Source organism: Jaculus jaculus, chromosome 2, assembly GCF_020740685.1.
Source record: "Jaculus jaculus isolate mJacJac1 chromosome 2, mJacJac1.mat.Y.cur, whole genome shotgun sequence".
NCBI lineage: Eukaryota > Metazoa > Chordata > Mammalia > Rodentia > Dipodidae > Jaculus > Jaculus jaculus.
Genome location: NC_059103.1, coordinates 65,875,099 through 65,897,911, shown reverse-complemented (window position 1 = coordinate 65,897,911; position 22,813 = coordinate 65,875,099). Strand labels below are relative to the sequence as shown.

At 40.2% G+C, this 22,813-nt stretch overlaps 1 protein-coding gene across 5 annotated transcripts in view; it reads left to right on the top strand.

Annotated features, from left to right (window-relative positions):
- The window catches only part of Tut7 (terminal uridylyl transferase 7), an 88,835-nt gene that overhangs the window by 20,801 nt on the left and 45,221 nt on the right, over positions 1-22,813 (top strand). For all 5 annotated transcript variants that reach the window (XM_004672342.2, XM_045142526.1, XM_045142523.1 and 2 more), the window contains exons 6-13: positions 1,067-1,155; positions 3,852-3,903; positions 4,953-5,022; positions 5,952-6,078; positions 6,636-6,755; positions 16,146-16,298; positions 20,097-20,277; positions 21,572-22,656. In XM_004672342.2, the coding sequence (XP_004672399.1) occupies positions 1,067-1,155; positions 3,852-3,903; positions 4,953-5,022; positions 5,952-6,078; positions 6,636-6,755; positions 16,146-16,298; positions 20,097-20,277; positions 21,572-22,656 (1,877 nt within the window). The remainder of the gene's footprint in view (positions 1-1,066; positions 1,156-3,851; positions 3,904-4,952; positions 5,023-5,951; positions 6,079-6,635; positions 6,756-16,145; positions 16,299-20,096; positions 20,278-21,571; positions 22,657-22,813) is intronic.

Sequence of the window (22,813 nt, the reverse complement as noted above, 5' to 3'; positions counted from 1 at the left end):
ACTGTAATTCCAGTGCTTTGGAGGTGGAGGCAGGAGGATTAGGAGATCATTATCATCCTAGGTGCCATAGGGAGTTAGAAGCCAGCCAGGGCTGCATGAGACTCAATTTCAGTAAAATTAAAAAAACAAAAGTAACTTTAGCTGTGTGTGGTAACACATGCCTTTTATTCTAGCTCTCAGGAGAGCTGAGGCAGTAGGATTCAAGTTCAAGGCCAACCTGGGCCATGTAGTAATAAGATCTTGTCTCCAAAAAAGTACTTGTTGGAGGATTTTATTCTTTTTCTTTTCTTTCTTTCTCTTTCTTTTTTTCCTTCTTTCTTCTTTTTATTTTTTAGTTTTGGTGTATGGTATATGTGTGTATCTGCGTGTTCATGTAAATTTATGTACATGCGCTTATGGAGGCCAGAAGTCCATATGCGGTGTCTTCCTCAGACACTCTAACTGATCTTCTTGAGGCAGAGTCTCCCACTAAACTTAGAACTCACCAATAATTCTAGACCAGCTGGATAGCAAGCCCTAGTGATTCTCCTGTCTGTCTGCCTCCTCAGTGATGGCTCCTTGGTTACTGGGGATCTAAATTCAGGCCCTCATGCTTCAACAGCAAGCACTTTACCAACCGAGCTATCCTGCTAGTCCCAGGAAGATCATTTTCTTACCATTTTAACAAAATAAGGTCTTTATAGTAAGTTTAAATCTTTGTGCTTTCTAAGTTGGAAAAAATGCTTTCCTTAGCTCTCGAGGATAGTATAAGACTTAATACCAGTCTTCTTTCTTCAAGTTGGACATTTTACAAGTTGTAAATACAGCTTTCTCCATAAAATGTGAGCATGATAATGTAGGAATCTTTAGGCCATTTCACAGCAGATACGATCACAGAATTGTTTAAGTAGACTGAAGAGGTGAGCACATAGCTGTCTCACCCTGTCCTTTGTTCATGGTGGACCCAAGGACACTTGTTTGTGTGTCACTTTAATTGATGGCTATACTTGTGAAATAGCAGTGTTTTGTTACAACTTTTGAGAAGTTTTACTGTGTTTATCACTTACATGTATTTATTTATTTTTAGATTGTTCTCTAAGGTTATATGGATCTTCCTGTAGCAGATTGGGCTTCAAAAGTTCGGATGTAAACATTGACATTCAATTTCCAGCTATTGTAAGTACAAAATAATGTTGGAGTTTTCAATCATACAGATATTTACTTATTTATATATCTATTTTTGTTTAAACAATGATTTTTTTTTTTCTGGAGTGCACAGATCCATTTATGACCCTAGAGAAGAGGCTGTAGATGACTCATTTCCAGTTTTGAGGGTGGGGACCTTCTTGGCGTACAAATACCAATCCAACTGATGAATTTGGCTCTGCATTAGAATTACACAGAGTTTAGCATCTTCTTTTCCCTCTTTCTTTCCCGGTAGAGTCTTGCTCTACCCCAGGTGACCTGGAACTTAGTTTGTAGTCTCATGCTGGTCTCAAACTCACAGTGGTCCTCCTACTTCTGCCTCCTGAGTGCTGGGATTAAAGGTGTGTGCCACCACGCCTGTCAGAATTTAGCTTCTCTACCCTTTCAGCTCCTCTCGGCATACTTACTAACTAACTGCTTTCCTAAGTCAGTAGTAAAGATCCTCAGGAGGTCAGAAGCAAGTCCTTTAGATGGCAGAATTTTCAAGATCTTATTGCCTGTCCTAGTATACACTTCACTTGCATATTGCCCTGTGAGCCCCTCAGATCACACCAGTCTGTGAGGAAGTCAGGTCCTTGGCTGGTTATAACTCTTATCTATTGTGTATGAGGACACTCACTTTAGCTCTGATGGGGGAGAGCCCAGTACGGCAGGCTGTTCCAGAAGCATGTGTAAGACCCATGATGGTTGTCCTCAGACAACAAAAACAGTATTAAATGTGAACTGTGTAGGAATATACTTTTCATACTAGAACATGTCTTAAGTGTAACTATAGCTCTTTTCCCTAAAATTTCTATTTTGGTGTTTTCTGCCTATCTTTAACTTCACAGGTTCAAGGTTTTTTTTTTTTTTTTTTGGTTTGTTTTTTTTTTTCTTGTTTGTGGTTGTTTCTTTCTTTCTTCTTTTGTTTTTTGAGGTAGGGTCTTACTCTACCCCAAGCTGACTTAGAAACTCACGGTGATATCATCCCCCTGTGCCGTCTAGTGCTGGGACTAAAGGTGTGTGCCACCTAGCTCTGCCTCTAGAAAAAAATTTTTAGACTTTACAGACTTTTTTTAAAAAGATATTTTTTGTTCATTTTTTATTTATTATTTATTTGAGAGTGACAGACACAGGGAGAAAGACAGAGAGAGAGAGAGAGAGAGAGAATGGGCGTGCCAGGGCCTCCAGCCACTGCACACGAACTCCAGATGCGTGCGCTCCCTTATGCGTCTGGCTAACGTGGGACCTGGGGAACCGAGCCTCGAACCGGGGTCCTTAGGCTTCACAGGCAAGCGCTTAACCGCTAAGCCATCTCTCCAGCCCGACTTTACAGACTTTTATACTTATTTTACAATACAGATCTTTCCTACTAGTAATAGTGGTTTTCTAAGCATGTACATTTTATGGGGATACTTAAGCTTCTATTAATGTAAAATGATTAAAGTCTGGTAAAAATCAATTTTCCAATATAGGAAAATAATTCAGAGTTTAGAACAGTATAGATTTATAAACATTTGTCATCTGAAAACTTAATTAGCTTACAAGTTTCCTCTTTATGTGGTAATTTTGTGAAAATAACTATGCTTTTAGAGCCAAGTGTGGTGGTGCATGTCTTTAATCCCAGCACTCAGGAGGCAGAGGTAGGGGAGTCACAGTGAGTTTGAGGCCACCCTGAGACAACATAGTGAATTCCAGGTCAGCCTGAGCTAGACAGGTGTGGTTGTTTAAAAGCAAAATTATTTTCTTTTTCAAGGTAGGGTCTCACTCTAGCGCCAGGGCCTCCAGCCACTGCAAACGAACTCCAGACGCGTGCGCCCCCTTGTGCATCTGGCTAACATGGGACCTGGAGAACCGAGCCTCGAACCGGGGTCCTTATGCTTCACAGGCAAGCGCTTAACCGCTAAGCCGTCTCTCCAGCCCCAACCTTTTATTTTTGAAACAGGATCTCTCACTCTCCTGGGTCTTACCACCTATGTTGGCTGGCCACTGAGCCCCAAGGATCTCCTTGTCCCCAACAGTAGGATTACAAGCATGCAGAATACTCTGGCTTGTAAGAACATGACTTTGACCTAACAGCAATAACAAGTCACTAAAAATTTTAAGGATTGTGAGCCAAGGTAGGAGGATTGTTTTGAGTTAGAGACCAGTTAGAGCTAAATAGTGAAGTCCAGGCTAGCCTGTGCTTTCAGAGTGAGACCCTGTTTCAAGAAACCAAAAACAAAATAAACACACACACACACACACACACACAGTTTTAAGGATCTAGTGCAGACTTTTAAATGATTTGGATCCATTTTGGAGCAGTGGTTGGAGAAAGGTAATACTGATGTTGGAACTATCAAGCTATCTGCTGCAGTCGTGTTACAGAATGAGAGGTAACATTGTCAGCAGGGTGTCAGCTTCCAGATACCACTTTCAAATTTGCTGAGAGGTAATCTCAAGAATGAGCTAACCCAGAGTTATCATGTAGGAAGTCTGTTTTGCCCACACTCATCCTCATTTGATGCTCATCTGTCTGTCTGTGACTGATACATGCACATGGCACAACGATTACTTTGTCCACCCTGGCAGCAGTGTGCATTTCTAATTTGGAATATGACTTGGGGAACTTCAGACTTTGTATTATACCAATAAAGCAAAAGTATTTAGGGACTGTTTCATGTATTCATCCATTTATTTCCTAGATGTCTCAGCCAGACGTCCTCTTGCTTGTTCAAGAATGTTTAAAGAACAGTGGTAAGGCCAAATTCTTCCACATTTTGCTAACTGATTTTTTTCTTCTGTCTATAAATCTGAGTATATTTATTACCAAACTCAAATCAGGAAGCCATGTTTTTAAACTTGTATGGGTAATGTCCAAAGCAAAAATCAAAGCAGATACCCATGAATTATTAACTAAAGCCTTATTGGTACTTCTATGTAGAATAACCATTTAGAAGTAAAGCTTTTAGCTTGATAACGTCATTAAAGATTAAATGAGTTTAGACTGTGACCAGGAAATGCAAAATATGTAAAATTTACTCTGAGAAGAGAACCAAAGGATAATCTGTTTTAATGAGTCCTTTAAACCAGTGTTACAAGTGGTAAGTAATGTGGCCCTGCCCTTTTAATGAGCACAGGTAGTTCCTATATGGGTTTTTCTGTTGTCTTATGTATATAATATCCCACTTGAGGGTTACAGCCTTTTCTCATTGCATAGGTTTCATAAACTGTCCCATTCCTTGAGTTAGGCATCCTATTCTTCCTGTTTTGGTTGGATAAAACATTGAAAGATTTCATCCTATTTCAGTCAATACATATTTTGACACTGATCATTTTAGCTTTTGTATGAATTTTGTTTTTAAATCTTCATATTTCTTTCTTTTTTATTTTTTTTAAAGTTTTTTGAGGTAGGGTCTCACTCTGGTCCAGGCTGACCTGGAATTCACTATGGAGTCTCAGGGTGGCCTCAAACTCACAGCGATCCTCCTACCTCTGCCTCCCGAGTGCTGGGATTAAAGGCATGCGCCACCATGCCTGGCAATCTTCATCCTAATTATGTTATGCACATAGCATTTAAGTGTTCTGATCTAATGATGTTATTTATAATCAGACATTTGCAAAGGACTTAATACTAATGTGATTTCTTGATTCTTGAATGTAATTTTTAAAAATCACTTCAGAACTTTGTGAATAGTGAATTTTCAAAAGGCCAAGCACAGAGCTGCACTGGTGCTTAAATTTTAGCTACATTGAATAGTTTTCACTAACCTATTTAATATTGTTTTTTTTTCTTTTTTCCTCAGACTCCTTTATTGATGTTGATGCAGATTTCCATGCAAGGGTGCCAGTGGTGGTGTGCAAAGAAAAGCAGAGGTCTCAGTTTCTTTGAGCTGTTTTCCTTACTTTATTTGGCTTTATCTTATTTTATGCTTTTGTGACAAGGTTTAGCTATGTATCCTAGGCTGGCCTCAAACTTTTGGCTATCTTCCCGTCTCCCCCCAGTGGGGGTTAGAGGTGTGTGCCCCTGTGCCTAGCTGTTGTTGTCCATTAGCTATCAAATTTGTCAAGGAATAAGTACTCTTTGCTAGGGTTTTTTGTTTTTTTTTTTTTTTTTTGAGGTAGACTCTCACTCTATCCCAGACTGACCAGGAGCTGATGGCCAGTCTCCCAAATACTGGGATAGTATTATGGGCATGAGCTAGTTGGCTGAGTCTTGAGGTCCAACAAGTAGATTTGTAAGCTCCTTTGGGGTTGTCTCCTGTGCTTCCTACTAGCCTTTTTCCTATATTTATATATTAAGAAGAATAAAATGACTCTTAGATGAAAGGAAATCTTAGAAGGATGCATTTCAACTTATTTCGAAAAGACCCATATGAAGTAGTTACTTTCTGTGTTCGCCTCTCTGTGCTGTTTTCAGCAGCATCTGTGGCGGTACTGAGCAGCTGGTGTGACTCCCCTGTACCTCTCTCTCTCCCTCTGAGACATTGCTGTCACCACCCATAAATGGGTGTTTTGTGGGCCATGATGATTTTTCATGAAGCAAATTCCTTTAGTCCTAGTGAGAAAACTCTATTGTCACAAAAATCAGACCAGTCATGCTCCCATTTGAAGTATTTTATATTTCTGTTATTTCATGTCTTCAAAAATTTCTTAAATGACCTACAAAAATTTAATGAGTTTAAGTGCCTTGGGTTTTCAAAGCATTTATCTCCTGTAAACTCATTGTTATAAAAGATACTGGTATCTGAGTAACACTTTGTTCTTCTTCTTTTTTCCTCCCTTCCTCGCCCTTGCCCCACCAGTGGTCTTCTTTGTAAAGTGAGTGCAGGAAATGAAAATGCTTGTCTGACAACAAAGCACTTAACTGCCCTTGGAAAACTTGAACCAAAGCTGGTTCCTTTGGTGATTGCATTTAGATACTGGGCTAAGGTAAGATGAATTCTTTGTTTGCTTTTGGTTTTTTGAGCCAGGGTCAGGCAGCGTAACCCTGGCTGCCCTGGAGCTCATTAAGTAAACCAAACTGTCCTTGAACTTGCTATGATTCTTCTGCTTCTGCCCCACCCCCACCCCTGTGCTGAGTTTACAGCTGTACACCTCTACACCTAGCTTTAGATGCATATTTATAGACATCAAAAGACTAATCAAGGCTGAAGAGATGGTTTAATGGTTAAGGAGCTTGCCTGCAAAGCCAAAGGACCCAGGTTCAATTCCCCAGGACCCACATAAACCAATTGCACAAGGTGGCACATGTGTCTGGAGTTCATTTGCAGTAGCTGGAGGCCCTGGAATGCCTGTTTATCTGCCTGCCTCTATCTCAAATAAATAAATAAGTAAAAATATTTTAAAAGGTAGGCTTCGAGGGCTGGGTGGGTATGGTAGCACCCATGTACTCTGGACTTCATATATACATATACTCAAGGGCACACACATAAATGTACCATATACATGTGAAAGAAATTTCTTACCCTCTTTCTTCTGATTTGTAGCTTTGCAGTATAGATCGCCCTGAAGAAGGAGGCCTACCACCTTATGTGTTTGCCCTGATGGCCATTTTTTTTCTTCAACAAAGGAAAGAACCTCTTTTGCCAGTTTATCTAGGATCATGGGTATGTAATTTTTCTGCTTATATATCTGATGATTTTATTAAAGATTTACAATTCCCTGTACAAACTAAAACCTAACCAAAACTGAAATAGTTATTCAACTGATGGGACTTCATATCTTTTTTTGGTTTGTTTATTTGTTTTTTGTTTTTATTTTATCTTTCTTTATTTGAGAGAGAGAAATAGACAGAGAGAGAGAGAATGGGCACGCTAGGGCCTCCAGCCGCTGCAAATGAACTCCAGATGTGTGCTCCCCTCTTGTACATCTGGCTTCTGTGGGTCCTGGGGAATCAAACTTGGGTCCTTTGGCTTTGCAGGCAAGCGCCTTAAACACTAAGCTATTTCTCCAGCCTGTGACTTCATATCTTTTGTTGCTAAAATATTAATGTTTAATTATAAAATACTGCCATATGCCCTGTGTAGGGATAATAATGTTGATTTCAAAATCACCTATATGTCTGAGCATTTCAAACAGGAGACTGCGAACCAGTGTTAAATTTATTTGATGCATTTTTTTCTTTAGGTACAATTTTCTAATTGGATACTTGAATTTATATAGCATCTCCAGACAGGAAGCATTAAAATTTTCTTCATTTTTATTATTTATTGAATTGTGTTGAAGACGAGGTTGCACTGTGTTGTGCATTCTACCCCGACTGCCTGGACTCAGCTGTTCCTCCTGCCTCAGCCTTCTGACTAGCTTGGTTCATAGCACTTTCTGTTTCTGGTTTCTGTATTCCCTATAGGGAAGCATTGAAATTACTACCAACAGCACAAGATGTAGAGCTCAAGGGTCATTTCTTAAATAATATTTTGGTATTTTCTATAAGATGCATCAGCCTTAGCAATAGAGCTACTCTTGTTAGCCTGATGCCACAGGCCTGTGATCCTTGCTACACTGGAGGCTGAGAGCAGGAGGAACACAAGCTCAAGGCCAGTCTGTTCTATCGAGTGAGTTCAAGACCAGTATAGGCAACTTAGCCATATCAAAAAGTAGTAGAAGTTGAGGGGGGGAGTGATGCTAAGGAAGTGGTTCTGTGATAGAGCACTTGCCTGGCATGCATGGGACCCTAGAACGAATCCCTAGTACCACCAGAAAACAGTAAGAAGGTACTATTCTTTACTTCCTAGATAAATGAAAGTTGAATTGGTTCATTCAAAGACTAATATTTATTTACTTTGTAAAATATTTTTATTAATTTACACAAAAGAGAAAGAGAATGAAAATAAATGGGTACACCAGGACCTCTTGCTGCTGCTGCTGGAAATGAATTCCAGATGCATGAACTACTTTGTGCATCTGGCTTTATGTGGGTACTTGGGAATTGAACCTAGACCAGCCGGCTTTGCAAGTAAGTGCCTTTAATTGGTGAGCCATCTTCCAATCCCCAAATATTGATTATAAAAGTGGCATCTGGGGCTGGAAAGATGGCTCAGCAATTAAGGCACTTGGCTGTAAAGCCTAAGGACCTCCGTAGGACCTCCGTTTGGTTTCCCAGTACCCACATAAAGCCAGATGCACGAGGTGGCACATTCGTCTAGAGTTCACTTGCAGTGACTAAAGACCATGACATGCCCATTCTGTCTCTCTGAAATAAATAAATAAGTAAGTAAATAAAAAGTGGCATCTAGAAAGTGAAAAAGTCAATGTGGTATTATTCTCCTCTTAGAAATCTCATTTTGTAATCCTTAGAAGTTTATCATAATATATAGTTGTACATACAGTCCTTTTATAGGAATGGTAGGTGAGCAGCTTGCTTTGGCACATTGGATTTTTAAACCTTTTAATGTGTATGAGCTTCTCATTGTTTAAGAATATGTTCTAAGTTATGCATGGTGGCTCATGCCTTTCATTCTAGTACTTGGGAGGCAGAGGTAGGAGGATCGCTGTGAGTTTGAGACTACCCTTATACTATATAGTGAATTCCAGGTCAGCCTTGGCTAGAGCAAGACCATACCTCAAAAATAAAAAATAAATGTGTTCGCTAGTAGTTTTACCTATAGGCATAAACCAAAAATATGATTATATAGCTAGGCATAGTGGCTCATGTCAATAATGCCAACACTCTAGAGGCTGAGGTAGGAGGATTACAGTGAGTTCAGGTCCAAATTGTAGATCAGCCTAAAGTCAAAACCAGAAAAAAAAAAAAAAAGTCAAAACCAGGTTTGGAGAAGTAGCGTAGCAGTTAAGGCGCTTGCCTACAAAGCCAAGGGACCCAGCTTTGATTCCCCAGGACCCACGTAAGCCAGATACACCAGGTGGCACATGCACTTGGGGTTGGTTTGCAATGGCTAGAGGTCCTGGTCTCCCCATTTTCGTTCTCTCTCAAATAAATGAATAAAAATAAAATATTTAAAAAAAATCAAAATCAAATATATGATTACAAGGATATTTTTCTTTATATGTAATTGAGAATTAATCAGGGACTTTGTCTGCCTGGCCACAGGAATAAAGACTGAAGTAGAATACACTACCTAAAAACTCCTCTGGGCATGGAGAGGTGACTCAGCTGATAAAGGCACTTGCTTTCAAAGCTTGAGTTTGATTGCCCAGTACCTCCATAAAGCCAGATGCACAAAGTGACACATGCACCTGGAGTTCATTTGCAATGGCAGAAGGCCTTGACAAGCCTCTAATTCATTTTCTTTCTGTCTGCCCTTTTCTATCTGTCTCTCTGTCAAATAAATAAAATTTAAAAAAAAAAAAAAACTTCTCTGAAGCCGGGCGTGGTGGCACATGCCTTTAATCCCAGCACTTGGGAGGCTGAGGTAGAAGGATCGCCATGAGTTTGAGGCCACCCTGAGACTCCATAGTGAATTCCAGGTCACCCTGGTCTAGAGTGAGACCCTACCTCGAAAAACCAAAAAAAAAAACAAAACAAACAAACAAAAAAAAAACAAACTTCTCTGAGGCTGAGGAAATGGCTTAATGGTTAAGGAATTTGCCTGCGAAGCCTAAGGACCCTGGTGTGATCCCCCAGGACCGGTGTAAGCCAGATGCAGAAGAGGCACATGCTTCTGGAGTTCATTTGCAGTGGCTAGAGTCCCTGGTGTGCCCATTTCTCCCTATCTGCCTCTTCCTCCCTCTCTCTCTTTCTCTCAAATAAATAAATAAAATATTTTTTAAAACTTGCTCTGGTATAAGAGAGTCAACATATACTGTCTGTCTTTATTGTTTGTGCCTGTGATGCTGAAAAGGACCATTAGAGGGTGCTTCCACTATACTACCCTTCTGATAGTACAAAAAGTATCTGAGAACAAAGTCAGCCTTATCCAAATAGATGTCTGTGAAAACTAAATGGTTCTTTCTACTTTGAATGCAAAGGACAGGAGTTTAGGATAGGCACAGCAGTCAAACCCATGTGCCCCAAAGGACATGGGAGTAAAACCAAGTATGTGGGCTTGATCACTGCTAACTCCTGTAGAGAGGTCAGAGATTGATGTCAGGATGTTCCTTGACTGCTGTCTACTTTGTTTACCAAGGCAGGGTCTCCCACTTGAGCCCAGAGCGTTCCCATATTGAACAAGTCTAGCTAGCCAGTTTGCCCCAGGATTCCCTGTCTCTACCCCCACAGCACTGGGATTACAATTAACCACCAGGGCCAACCTGCATTCACATGGGTGCTAGGGATTAGAAACTTTTCATGAGTTCAAGTCACCCTGAGACTACATAGTGAATTCCAGGTCAGCCTGTGCTAGAATGTGATCCTACCTCGAAAAAACAAAGTGTGTAATATTTTCATTTATCTACAAGCAGAAAGAGGTAGAAGAGAGACAGAATGGGTGTACTAAGACCTTCTGCACTATAAACAAACTCCAGATGTGTGTGCCACCTTGTGCATCTGGCTTTATGTGGGTACTGGAGAATCGAACTTGGATCATTAGGCTTTGTAGGCAAGTAACTTAACCAGTCAGCAATTTATCTAGCTCCAAGAAGCATAGTTTTAAATCATCCTAGAATTCTCCCAATTTTTGTCACTGCTGTTTGCCATGTTATTTATTGAATTCTGAACCTCGGATGAGGTCATGAATATAAGTTCCTGCAGTTTTTAGGAAGAACAAATAACAGTCCTTTTCTCCTTTGATAATGCCAAGTTTCATTCCTGCTATGAATATTGCAGAAAATATAGTAAGAGAAATTATAAGCCAGAGTCAGAACATTGTTGGAGAGTTATGTAAGATATACCACTCCAGAGGTAAGGGAAAGAGATCATGAATTCTGAGTTTCTGAGATCATGATCTGAGTGTCTACCATCTTGGATTTGTTCAAAGCACACACACACACAAAAGTAAGTAAATGGGGAGATATGCTATATCTTTGAGGATGAAAGACTCATAAATATATATATAATTTATTTATTTGAGAAAGAGGCAGAGAGAGAGGGAGAGAATGAGTGCACCAGGGCTTCCAGCCACTGCAGATGAACTCCAGACACATGTACCACCTTGTGCATGTGGCTTACATAGGTTCTGGGGAATTGCACTTGGATCCTTAGGCTTCCCAGGTAAGTTAAGTGCCTTAACCGCTAAGCCATCTCTCCAGCCCTACTCACTATTTTTATGTGGTCAGTTGGTTTTCAGTGATGCACTTTGAGGGAAAAGGATGGTTTTCAAGAACTGGTACTAGAAAAGCTGAGTATTGGGCTAGGGAGATGATGGCTTAGGTGGGCAAACTGCTGTCTGCGCAAGCATGAGGACTTGAATCTGGATTCCCAGTGCCCACATAAAAATATTGGGCATGGTGGCACTGCAGTCCTAGCGCTGGGGAAAGTGAATACAAGCAATTCCTAGAGTTCACTGACTAGACCAGGTTGATGAGTTACAGGTTCAGTAAGAGATTCTGGTTCATAAAGTAAAATGGAGAGCAAAAGAGGAAGATAATCCAATATCAGCCTCTTGTTTACACACACACACACACACACACACACACACACACAGAGAGAGAGAGAGAGAGAGAGAGAGAGAGACAGAAATATTCATAGGAAAAAAGTGAACCATTAAGCCTTTATATCATACTTGAAAAGGAACTAAAATGGGTCAGATACCTACATAGAAAAATCAAAATTATGAAATTCAAGGAGAAATATCTTTGTAGCTAGATTTCTTAGAACACTGAAGGTATAAACCATATCAATAAAGGAAAATGTTGATATATTTTATTAAACTGTTAAATGTTAGCTGCTCAAAAAATTTTATTAAGGACTTAGGTATGTGCTCAGTGTTAGAATTTTTTATCATTTATTTATTTATTTTAGTTTTTTGAAGCAGGGTCTCATTCTAGCTGAGGCTGACCTGGGACTGGGATTCACTATGTAGCTTCAGGATGTCCTCAAACCCACGGTGATCCTCCTACTTTCTGCCTTCTGAGTGCTGGGATTAAAGGTGTGTGCCACCATGCCCAGCTAGTGTTAGAATTTTTGTCTGTCAGGTAGGAGGCCCTGAGTTTCAGTACTAAGCCCTAGATAAAGAATTTTTTTAAAAAAGTCAAGTTAGAAAAACATTCCCCTGAATTAAAGAAAATACTATGTATGTGTAACAAAGAAACAGTTGTTACACTCACTGTTTTCAAAGTGCTTTTTTGGAAGAATTTTTAGGACATTTGTCCTTGTCAGCTACTCTTGTGTGCTGGGCTTTGATTTTATGTGTCTGTAGGGTGAGAAAGACATCAAGTTGTGGTAATTTCTTTGAGAAAATACAGTCAGGGTTAGGAAAGAGTGCCCGACAAGGGGAGAGCTTTTTAGAAAAAAAGAGCAGAGCCTCAATAATGTGGGAACATAGACCATGTGGTTGACTGGTAGGAAGACTATCCATGCAGGTCTTCAAGCCAGGACATAGATGGGTCAGGGAAGTAGTGAAGGAACCCCAGGAGGGGGACCCCACGCTCTGCCCGGATATGGCGACACCCCAAATCACTCACGAGAAGCGGTCTTGATGCAAACTGCAAGAGGATTTTATTCCAAGCGCGCTGGGGCCCACAGTCGTACACCGCACAGGGGTAGAGGACTGCAGAGCCCCGAATGCAGGAACAGGACAGTTTTTAATAGGGTTTCTAACAAAGCCTGTGCATTAGACCAATCATTTTCTAATATTAGGAGCCCGCAGGGTGTTAGCCAGTCAGTTTGTGCCACCCCATAGTTTCTAAGCCAGTTAGTTTAATTTGTTCAAGCCCCTCGTGGACCAATCATTCTCTTATGACCTTGGTGGTCAGCATTTGCGCAGGTCCTTGGGTGGGAGTAGCAGAGTGTGGTACCAGTCTCCTATGACCTTGGAGGTCAGCATTTGCGCAGGTCCTTAGGTGGGGGTAGCAGAGTGTGGTATCAGCCTCCTGTGACCTTGGTGGTCTGAGGCAGGCTGCTACAGCTTATGGTGCGAGCTACTAAGGCTTACAGTGTGGGCTATTAAGGCTTATGGTGCAGGCTATTTACAGAAACCAAATAAGTGGTTCACTTCATTACTCATTTCCCATCCTTGAGGGCTATCTCATGCCCTTTTTACCTAGTTTTATATTAGGAGTGGGCTCTGATATAATGAGAAGAGGGATTCTTTACTTGCTTCCAACAGAGAGTAAAGCCTGGAGTTTGAGGTATGCAGGGGCCCGCTTAAGCTCCCTTTGGAGCGTGATAGTATTTCTGGGCTTCTGAATTCAATAGTCCAAGGCCATGTGGTATAGGCCCCGAGCACTGTGTCTACTGTGTAAGAAGGAAGCAGCACTGTGAATACGAGAGCCACATGCGATCTTTGCTTCAGAAGAATTGCAGTCTCCCAAGCCAGTGATGGCCATTGGATGTAGAAATACATTTGGGGGGCTGGAGAGATGGCTCAGCAGTTAAGGAGCTTGTCTGCAATGCTTTACAACCTGAGTTCAGTTCCAGGGTCCACGTAAAGTCAGATATTCAAAGTGGTCTGTGCATCTGGAGTTCGTTTGCAGTGGCTAGAGGTTCCTGGCACACCCATTTTTTCTCTTTTCCTCTTTCTCCTTCCAAGTAAATTATATAAAATATTAAAACATAAACACATTTTGCTTATAGTTAATTAAGGCTATAAGGTGCTTGCTTGCAAAGCCTAACAACCTGGATTCGATTCTCTAGTATACATATAAAGCCATATGTACAAAGTGGTGCTTGCATCTGGAATTCATTTGCAGTGGCTACAGGCTCTGAGTGCCCATTCTGTCTCTTTTCATGCAAATAAATAAATAAAAATAAATTTTAAAAAAGATATATTTGGGAATTAATATACCATATCCACACCATAATTCATTATGTTCATTAATCTATTTAAGATTGTTTATGGAAGTTGTCAGTAAAAAAGTTTTTTAAAAAAGTGATAAGTCAAAGCATATAATAAAGGCCTGTCAAACACCCTTTAAGTTTTCTTTGATATTTTGAATCCAAGCCATTTTCCTTACATTAACATTTTCATTAATAACCCATAGAATATATATTGAAACTTTTGAGCTTAACAAGAATTATTTATAAATTTAGGGCGGGTATACTGTGGATTGAAACTAGTATCTCACAAATGCTAAACCAGTGCTGTACCACATAGCTTCATTGCCAGCCTCCCCTCTACCCCTGTTTTAAAATTTTTATTTTGAAACAAGGTCTTCTCAAGTTCAGTCTGGCCATAAACTTGTGGTACTCCAGCCTCCACCTTTTGAATAGCTGGGATTATAGGTGAAAAGTTTTATGGCTATGAGTATCTAGATTTTATAATTATATCTCTTCATAGTAGTGACAATAGTAACAGGATTTTTTTTTTTTTTGGCATTTCTACAAGCTGTTTATTACAAGTAGATAAGTCATAGCACAACTATTTTCTGAAGGAAGTTCTAGTGTACCCTGTTTTACAGGAGGCTGAATTTATAGAGAGGCCTCCATTTCTCAGTCATGTAGCTAAGGAGCTGAGATTTAGGTACCAGCTAATTTTACTCCAGAACTAATGGTGTCAGCCACTAGGTAATATTGTCTTCTCTGTAGTTTTTTTTTTTTTTTTGGTCTTTTTTTAATTGACAACTTTCATAATTGTAAACAATATCCCAAGATAATTTCCTTCCTCCACCCCACTTTACCCTTTGAAACTCCACTCACCATTGTATCTACTCCCCCTCTCAGTCTCTCTTTTACTTTGATGTCATGATCTTTTCCTCCTCTTATGATGGTCTTGTGTAGGTAGTGTCAAGCACTGTGAGGCCATGGATATCCAGGCCACTTTGTGTCTGGAGGAGCACATTGTAAGGAGTCCTACCCTTCCTTTGGCTCTTACATTCTTTCCACCACCTTTTCCGCCATGGACCCTGAGCCTTGGAAGGTGTGATTGAGACATTTCAGTGTTGAGCACTCCTCTGTCTGTTTAGTACTGGCACTTGAACCCATGGCCTCATACTGCCAGGCAGCCAAGCACTCTGCCACTCAGCTCCAGGACCTAGGTATTTATGTCATAAAATTATGTCATAAAGTTACCATTTCTTTTGCAAAATCTTGGCTTTTCTATTCTTTTTGAGGTTGGGTCTCATTCTAGCCCAGGCTGACCTGGAACTAATTGGTTGGTGTGCCAGGGCCTTCTGCCACTGCACTCAAACTCCCCATGTGTATGCCATCTTGTGCACATGTGTGATCTTGCATGCTTATGTCACCTTCTACGCATCTGGCTTTCATGGGATCTAGAGAGTTAACATAGGTCCTATGCTTTGCAGGCAAGCAGCTTTACCACCAAGCCATCTCTCCAACCCTCCCCTCCTTTTTTTTTGGTTTTTCAAGGTAAAGGTCTTACTCTAGCTCAGGTTGACCTGGAATTCACTATGTAGTTTCAGGATAACCTCTAACTCATGGCAATTCTCCTGCCTCTGCCTCTGCCAATCAAGTGCTTGGATTAAAGAAAAAGTGTGCATCACCACTCCCGCCCTTCCTTTTCTTTAATATACTCTATAAAGAAGTTTAAATTTGGGGCTGGAGAGATGGCTTGGCAGTTAAGTCGCTTGCCTGCAAAGCCAGAGGACCTTGATTTGATTCCCCAGGACCCATGTAAGCCAGATGCACAAGGGGGCACATGAATCTGGAGTTTGTTTGCAGTGGCTGGAAGCCCTGGCATGTCCATTCTCTTTCTTTCTGTTTCTCTCACTCTGCCTCTTTCCCTCTCCCAAATAAATAAATAAGAAGTTTCAATTTACACCTATCAGAGGTAGTCCATAAGTAACATATTTTGTGTTGTTGATGAAGTGTATTGTTTCCACTCCTATGAATTTTGACTGTACTGAAGATTAGGACCTTGTACTCTCTAGGCAGGTGTTTTACCTCCAAGCTGTATTTCCAGATCCCCTTCTAAGATTTCAATATGTCCCGCACTGTTACAAAATCACTTATATTTTATAATAATGTGTCTAATTTTTTCTAGATTGAAGAATTCTCACTAAGTAAATTAGGAAATTTCAATCTGAAAGACATTGAGAAGGACTCTGTGGTCTGGGAGTACACTGCCAATGGCACAGGCGACATGAACACCACACAAGAAGAAGCACCAAGAGAAATGCCAGTGCGGAGGGGACAGGTTTGTCTCCCTTACCTAGCTGTACAGTTGGCTTTTGTTTCCGTCATTCATTGTGGCATTGAGTTATTCATTGTTCATTCTTGTTGTCGTCTTTCTTTATCTTAACTGTCTCTACCCACCTCCTCCGTTTTTGAGATAGGATCTCACTTTATAGTCTAGCCTAACCTAGAAGTCACTGTGTAGCTCAGGTTGGCTTGGAAATCCTCCAGCTTCAGATTTTTGCATATTAGAGGTACAGACATGAGCCACTATACCTGATTTTATCTTAACTTTTTTTTTTTTGTTTTGTTTTTCAGGGTAGGGTCTCACTATAGCTCAGGCTGACCTGGAATTCACTGTGTAGTCTCAAGGTGGCCTTGAACTCATGGCGCTTCTTCTACCTCTGCCTCTCGAGTGTTGGGATTAAAGGCATGAGCCACCAAACCCAGATTAACTCTTTTTGAATATTTTATTTTATTTGTTTGAAAGAGAATGGGTGCACCATGGCTTTCAGCCACTGCACACAAACTCTAGACACATATGCTACCTTGTACATCAAGCTTTGCTTGGGTACTGTGGAATCCAAATGGGGCTCTTTGGCTTTGCAGACAAGTGCCGTAACCACTAAGCCATCTCTCCAGCCCTTTTTAAATATACATATTTGTAATTTTATTTATTTAAGAAAGAGTGAGTGACAGAAAGAAGCAGAGAGAGAAGAAGGGTTAAGTATCTTTTATTAGAGTAAATTAACTATATAAAGTGATGGGCTTCATTATGACAATTAAACACACACATACATGTTCTTTAATCATTTTCACTCCCCTTTTTCTCTTTTGTCCCTTCTCTCCCTTCCTCTTCTGCTTCTTCCATGTCTCCAATGTCCTTCTTTTACTTACATGCCTCCCCTCCCCTATAGTCCACATGTGAGAGAAAACATGTAATACTTGTCTTTATGAGATGGGCTTATTTTAACATATTCTCCAGTTTTATCCATTTTCTATAAGCAACATAATTTCCTTTTATGGCAAATAAAACTATTGTATAACAGTTTCTTCATCCATTCATTCATTAATGGGCACCTGACCTGATTCCAAATCTTGACTCAAATGAATGAAATAGTGATAAACATAGGTGTGCAGGTTTCTTTGTAGAAAGCTGACTTTGGTTCTTTTGGATGTATGGCCAGATCATATAGTTGATCTATTTTTAGTTGTTTTTTTTTTTTTGAGGAACTTTCATACTGATTTACTACTTTACCACTATATCCTTATCTGTTTAACTACTTGAATAGGTAAACAGTGAGAAAAGTTAAAAATGTGAGAACATTAATCCACTTATTTACATGGCATCTTTTTTGTGTGTCGGTACCTAAGAACTAATGAGAAACTGAGAACTCAAAAGTGCTGAGATTTTATATGGCATTAAGAGGTTTAAGTATATGGAAAGTGCAGGTTACTGACATCATGGTGAATAATGACGTGATTTAATGTACGGACCCCATACTACTAGAGGTATGCAGGTGAACTTGGGCATGCACACCAGTGGTAGAATGCTTACCTAGCGTGCATGAGGCTCTGGTTGAGCTCCAAGTACTGAAGGAGGAGAAGAAGAGGTGAGAAGGAAGAAAAAGAATTATTTCATTGCCCTTAGATTAGTAGTAGAAATAGAATTACAAATTGATGAATGAGTAGCAAGTTCAATGACCTTCTCATCACCCTTTGGAATATAATGATAACCATAAAATACTTCTAAGACCAAGATTCATCTGTACACTAACAAGTCATGTGACTGCCAGTTGTGGTTTACGCATGCCTCCTGTGAGAGACAAGTGAACTATATTCTGTAGCTGTGTTTTCTAGAGTCCTTGAGCACAGGGGAAGGATGAGAGTGGGGAACACTCTACTGCTGCCCCAGCATAGTTCCACTTCTGCTTTTGATGTTGGGTTCTTATCAGTTGTATTACAGTAGCCCAGGCTATGACCAGAATATGTGAATTATATTCCAGCTGTCCCATTTCCTAGCTGTGTATCCTTGGGAAAGTGACTGAATATTTATGTGTCCCTGTTTTCTCCAAGCAAAAAGCAATGATACTGGTACCCCTCACAGGTTCATTGATTAAAAGAAAGAATGCCTAACTCAGTACCTAGCATTTGGCAAGCACTCAATAAATTCTAAATATTATTCTTACTTTATTTTAAAAAGAAGTGTTCTGTACTTGTAAAAGAAAGGCTAAATACCAGAGCCCAAGTTCCTTGCTCTAGTACTTTTAAGTCTTCCCTGTGAGATGCTTCAGTATCTGTTGTAAAGCTGAAATACTGTGGAAATTTAACACAACTCTTGGTTGTTGGACATTTTCTGTAGGTCCTCAACTTTAATACTGGGACCTCAACGACTTCCATTTCAGTCAGTCAGCACTGCCTTATATAACTTGACGAGGTGACTTTTTCTTAATTGACAGAACCTTTATGGTTGAGGTTTGCTAATTGAGAAGGTATCTTGCCACTTAATTTGAAGTGTGGTTAGAGACAAATTTGTGTACTTTAGAGGGGAAAAAAATTCAATGTGAGTTATAAAAATAATGTGAAGAAAAAGCCATTGCTATCAGTCTGTTTAATGCTTTATTTTAACATGTCTTTCTATTTGGAAAGATTATTGCTACTGCCACTTGTGAAATAAGTCCCAGATGCTGTGGAAGTGGCTCACGGCATGGTGAAAAGCACTGCGCTGGGATTGGGAGACCCTGTCTCTCCACTGACAAGCAGCACAACTTGACAAACCAGGAAAGCTCTTGGGGCTTCTGCCCCTTCTCTTGTAACACCTGGGTTGAACTCAGTTACCTCTTAAGAGCGTCTTATAGTAGTGAAGTTGTGTTTCAGTGACATGTGGATTTCATAAAAAGACTATTCCTGCGAAAAAGTACAGAGAGCCGCCAAGTGTGCCAGATGCTTTCCCTTGTTTCTGACTTAATCCTCATGACTGTCCTGTGTTATAGGTGATATCATCCCTACTCTGCAGATAATGATAGCGACCATTTTTTGAACACTGTGTGCCAGGCACTGTGCTAAGCACTTTACAGACATTATCTCCCTCAGTCCTCCCAACAACCCTATGAGGTGGGTACTGTTATCCCCATTTATCAGATGAGGAAACCAAGACTTAGACAGGCTGTAGACCTTGGCCAGGATCACCACGATAGGACTTGGCAGTTTGGATTTTTGACTAAGCTTGTCCCAGTTCTATAGCCAGTTCTCTTGGACACTGTCCTGTCTGTACTGATGACCTTTAAGTAGAGAAACTAAGTTGCAGAACAACTAAGAACTATAGACTGAAAAAACTGTTGTCAATTCCTGATACAAGGAATTATGGGATTTCAAACTTAATTGCCATTGGCAGATTCAGTGTGCTTATATAGCATGTCAGGGCAATGAGAGATGTGATTTTTTTTTTCCCTGTAGCAATGTTCATTTCTAAGTGTCCACACCTGTAACAGTTCCCTCCAGCAGCAGTAATACAAAGAGATCTGTTCTGAGCATATTAGCAACTCTTAAAAGGGTCTCTCCCTCTGTTATGGAGACTTCCAAATTAGATGTGCTGTCTGGTTAAACAAAATCCTGTCTACTCATGAGCTCTAATCACAGGGCTACAGCAAGGTGACACTGCCTTACCATAGACAACATAGACCTAGACCTTGACTCACCTAGATGCTTGTCACATTCATGTCTTTGCAGAGTGTTTATTTGCTGTTTGAGTGATCTCTAGTGTTTTTCAGATTGAGCTGACATCTTAATTTACCTGCATGTTTCTCTCTGTTATTTATAGGTGCCGTTGATTCTTAATGTAAAAAACCAGCCTTCAGTACCAGTTGGGCAGCTGTGGGTGGAATTGCTACGCTTCTATGCTTTAGAGTTCAATTTGGCTGATTTAGTGATAAGTATTCGTGTCAAAGAACCGATATCCCGAGAATCAAAGGATTGGCCCAAAAAGCGAATTGCCATTGAAGGTATCTGAAAATGTTTTGTTATTTTTAAGGGTACCAGCCTAATAGCAAATTCTTATATTACAGTTCCTACTTCTAAGGTGAAAGGTAAAATGAATACTGGAATCTTAACATGTGTAACACTGGGTTTTCCCAAGGGACCAGAGGTTCATGGTTAAGTTCAGCAAGAAAATATTTTAATTACTAAGTAACAGGAATAATGGCTAGCCATTAACTTGCTTTGTAAATTCCTTAGTGATCTCTATATGTTCCCCTTTCTTCTTTACTGTCCTTACTTCTCTATTTTTAAATTTAGTCCTTTCAGCAATTGTTCTTGATATTTAGTTTCACAACGGTAAAGCAAATACTTTTTCTCATGGAAAATGGCATTCTTAGTTGGGTAAGTCTCCAGCTGAGGGAACAACTAGAAAGCAGTAACTTACTCATACCAACATTGTTTAGTGAAATCGCCTTTAAAGTGAAGCCTCTGTTTCAAAGACGTTCCAGTGTGCCCTGAAAATATCACCAAGTGGACCTTCAGCTTTTCAAATTTAGGGGTTTGAAATACCTCTAGAAATCTTAATTCTCCTCCTTTGAGTAATTTAAAAAACAACAAAGTAAGGATTCCTACATGGAAATCTCATTTTTTGCTTGATTTTTTTTTCAAGCTTTATATTGCGTAAACGTTTTTGGTGCTTTTTTTTTTTTCATTTTGTTATGAATTCTATGTGCAGTCATGGGGATCTCACATTTTTAAACCCTCCCCTGCAGTTTCTCTGGCTCAGCTCTTCTGGCCAATTGCCTAACCTGCTGGAGTTCTAGGGGAGGAGAAAAGATTGAGAGAAGTGGTGCCTCCCTCTCGCCCCTGAAACTCAGGCCAGCCAATTCAGTGATGGGGCTTCCCAGGGCAGAAGAGTGGAGGTAAGCTTGACGCACTGCAGGGCTGGCTGAGTGGGGAGCAGCGCACTCAGCCATGAAGTCTGTGGGGAAGAGCTAGCTTCCCCAGGTCATGGGAGCCACACTGCTGACCCCACTCCTGCCTCTACAGTCACAGAGCAGCACAGGGAAAGGGAAACTAGTTCTCATGGGATCTTTCCATAGAGCAGGTATTTCAGGAAGCATTGCCTTTTGTTCTTAAACAGTTCTCTTCTCATTCCCTACCCCTACTTTTTAAAAAAGCATATAAGGTGCATGGCAAATTTTACTGTTGCTTATTGTCACTGTTTTTATTTGCAGAGAGTATATATATGTGTATATTTTTTAGCATGTAATAGAAGTGATAAACTAGTAGACTTCTCTTTTTTTCTTTTTGTTACAGATCCCTACTCTGTTAAAAGAAATGTGGCAAGGACCCTAAATAGTCAACCTGTATTTGAATATATACTTCATTGTTTAAGAACAACATATAAATATTTTGCTCTTCCACACAATGTTTCAAAATCCAGCCTTCCAAAGCCTCCAAGCTCAATTACATCTATTTCAGATCATTCTAAAGAGGCAATAAATCATGATCCAGGCATCCAGACAGAAGATAATAATAAACTTATAAATTCAGATTTGGCTCAGGGTCCTGGTGCTACTACCACTTCAACTGAAAATACTTGCAAGGCACAGCCACTTACTCTTAAAGAGACTGCTGAACATTCTGGAAGCCCAGCAGAGGAGAAAGTGGGCTGCATGCACATCAGTGTCCAGCTGGAAAACGTAGGCTGTGTCCAGGCACAAGTCAGTTGTAAGGATTATGAGGATAATGCGATACTACATCAAGAAACAGGAAGTAAGAACAAGAACATCAGACAGGAGGGCAACCATCCTTTGGCCACTGATGATCAAGGTTTAAGCAGAAGCAAGCACCTAGAACTTAAAACCTGCAGCCTCACACGTAATTATGAAAGCACTCTGGAACTAGTAGGCCTCCAGAATCCTACAGCTAAAGAGTGTGATGAATTTGTCATTTTATATGACAAGGAAGATACTAATGAGGAAAGTCTGGAGGGTGCCAGTGAACTGGAAGACTCTCTAGACCACTTTTCCCCTTTAGTCCATGGCCAGACATCAGCCATCATTCACTTGGATGAAGAAGAGGAAAAGCAGGAGAAGGAAGAACCCAAGCTCAGCATTAACCAAATAGAGGATGAGGACAGCATTGTTAATGAGGAGGAGTTAGATAACACCTATACTGGGTCAGGGGATGAGGATGTCCTCTCTGAAGAGGAGGATGAATTAGTTAGCCCTGCCAAGTGTGAAGATTTGAAAGAATGTGGAACACATGTAGATGGAGCTCTGCTAACAGACCTGAATAAGATAAGTCTTAAGGAAGAAAGTGTATCAGAGGAAAATTCACCTGGGGATCAGCCTGATTTCTTCTACAAATTTACTAAACTTCTCTTCACCAAAGGCAAGGTAATTAGTGCTACCTGATATAAATCTAGGAGACTTTAAATAATGTTAATGAATGTAATTTTTATACAGTAGAACAGCAATTTCCTTGTTTGGCTGTAGTTGGATTTATTCTAATACTATCACATGATCCTTCTCTCCCTAAGATGCATGGGAATCA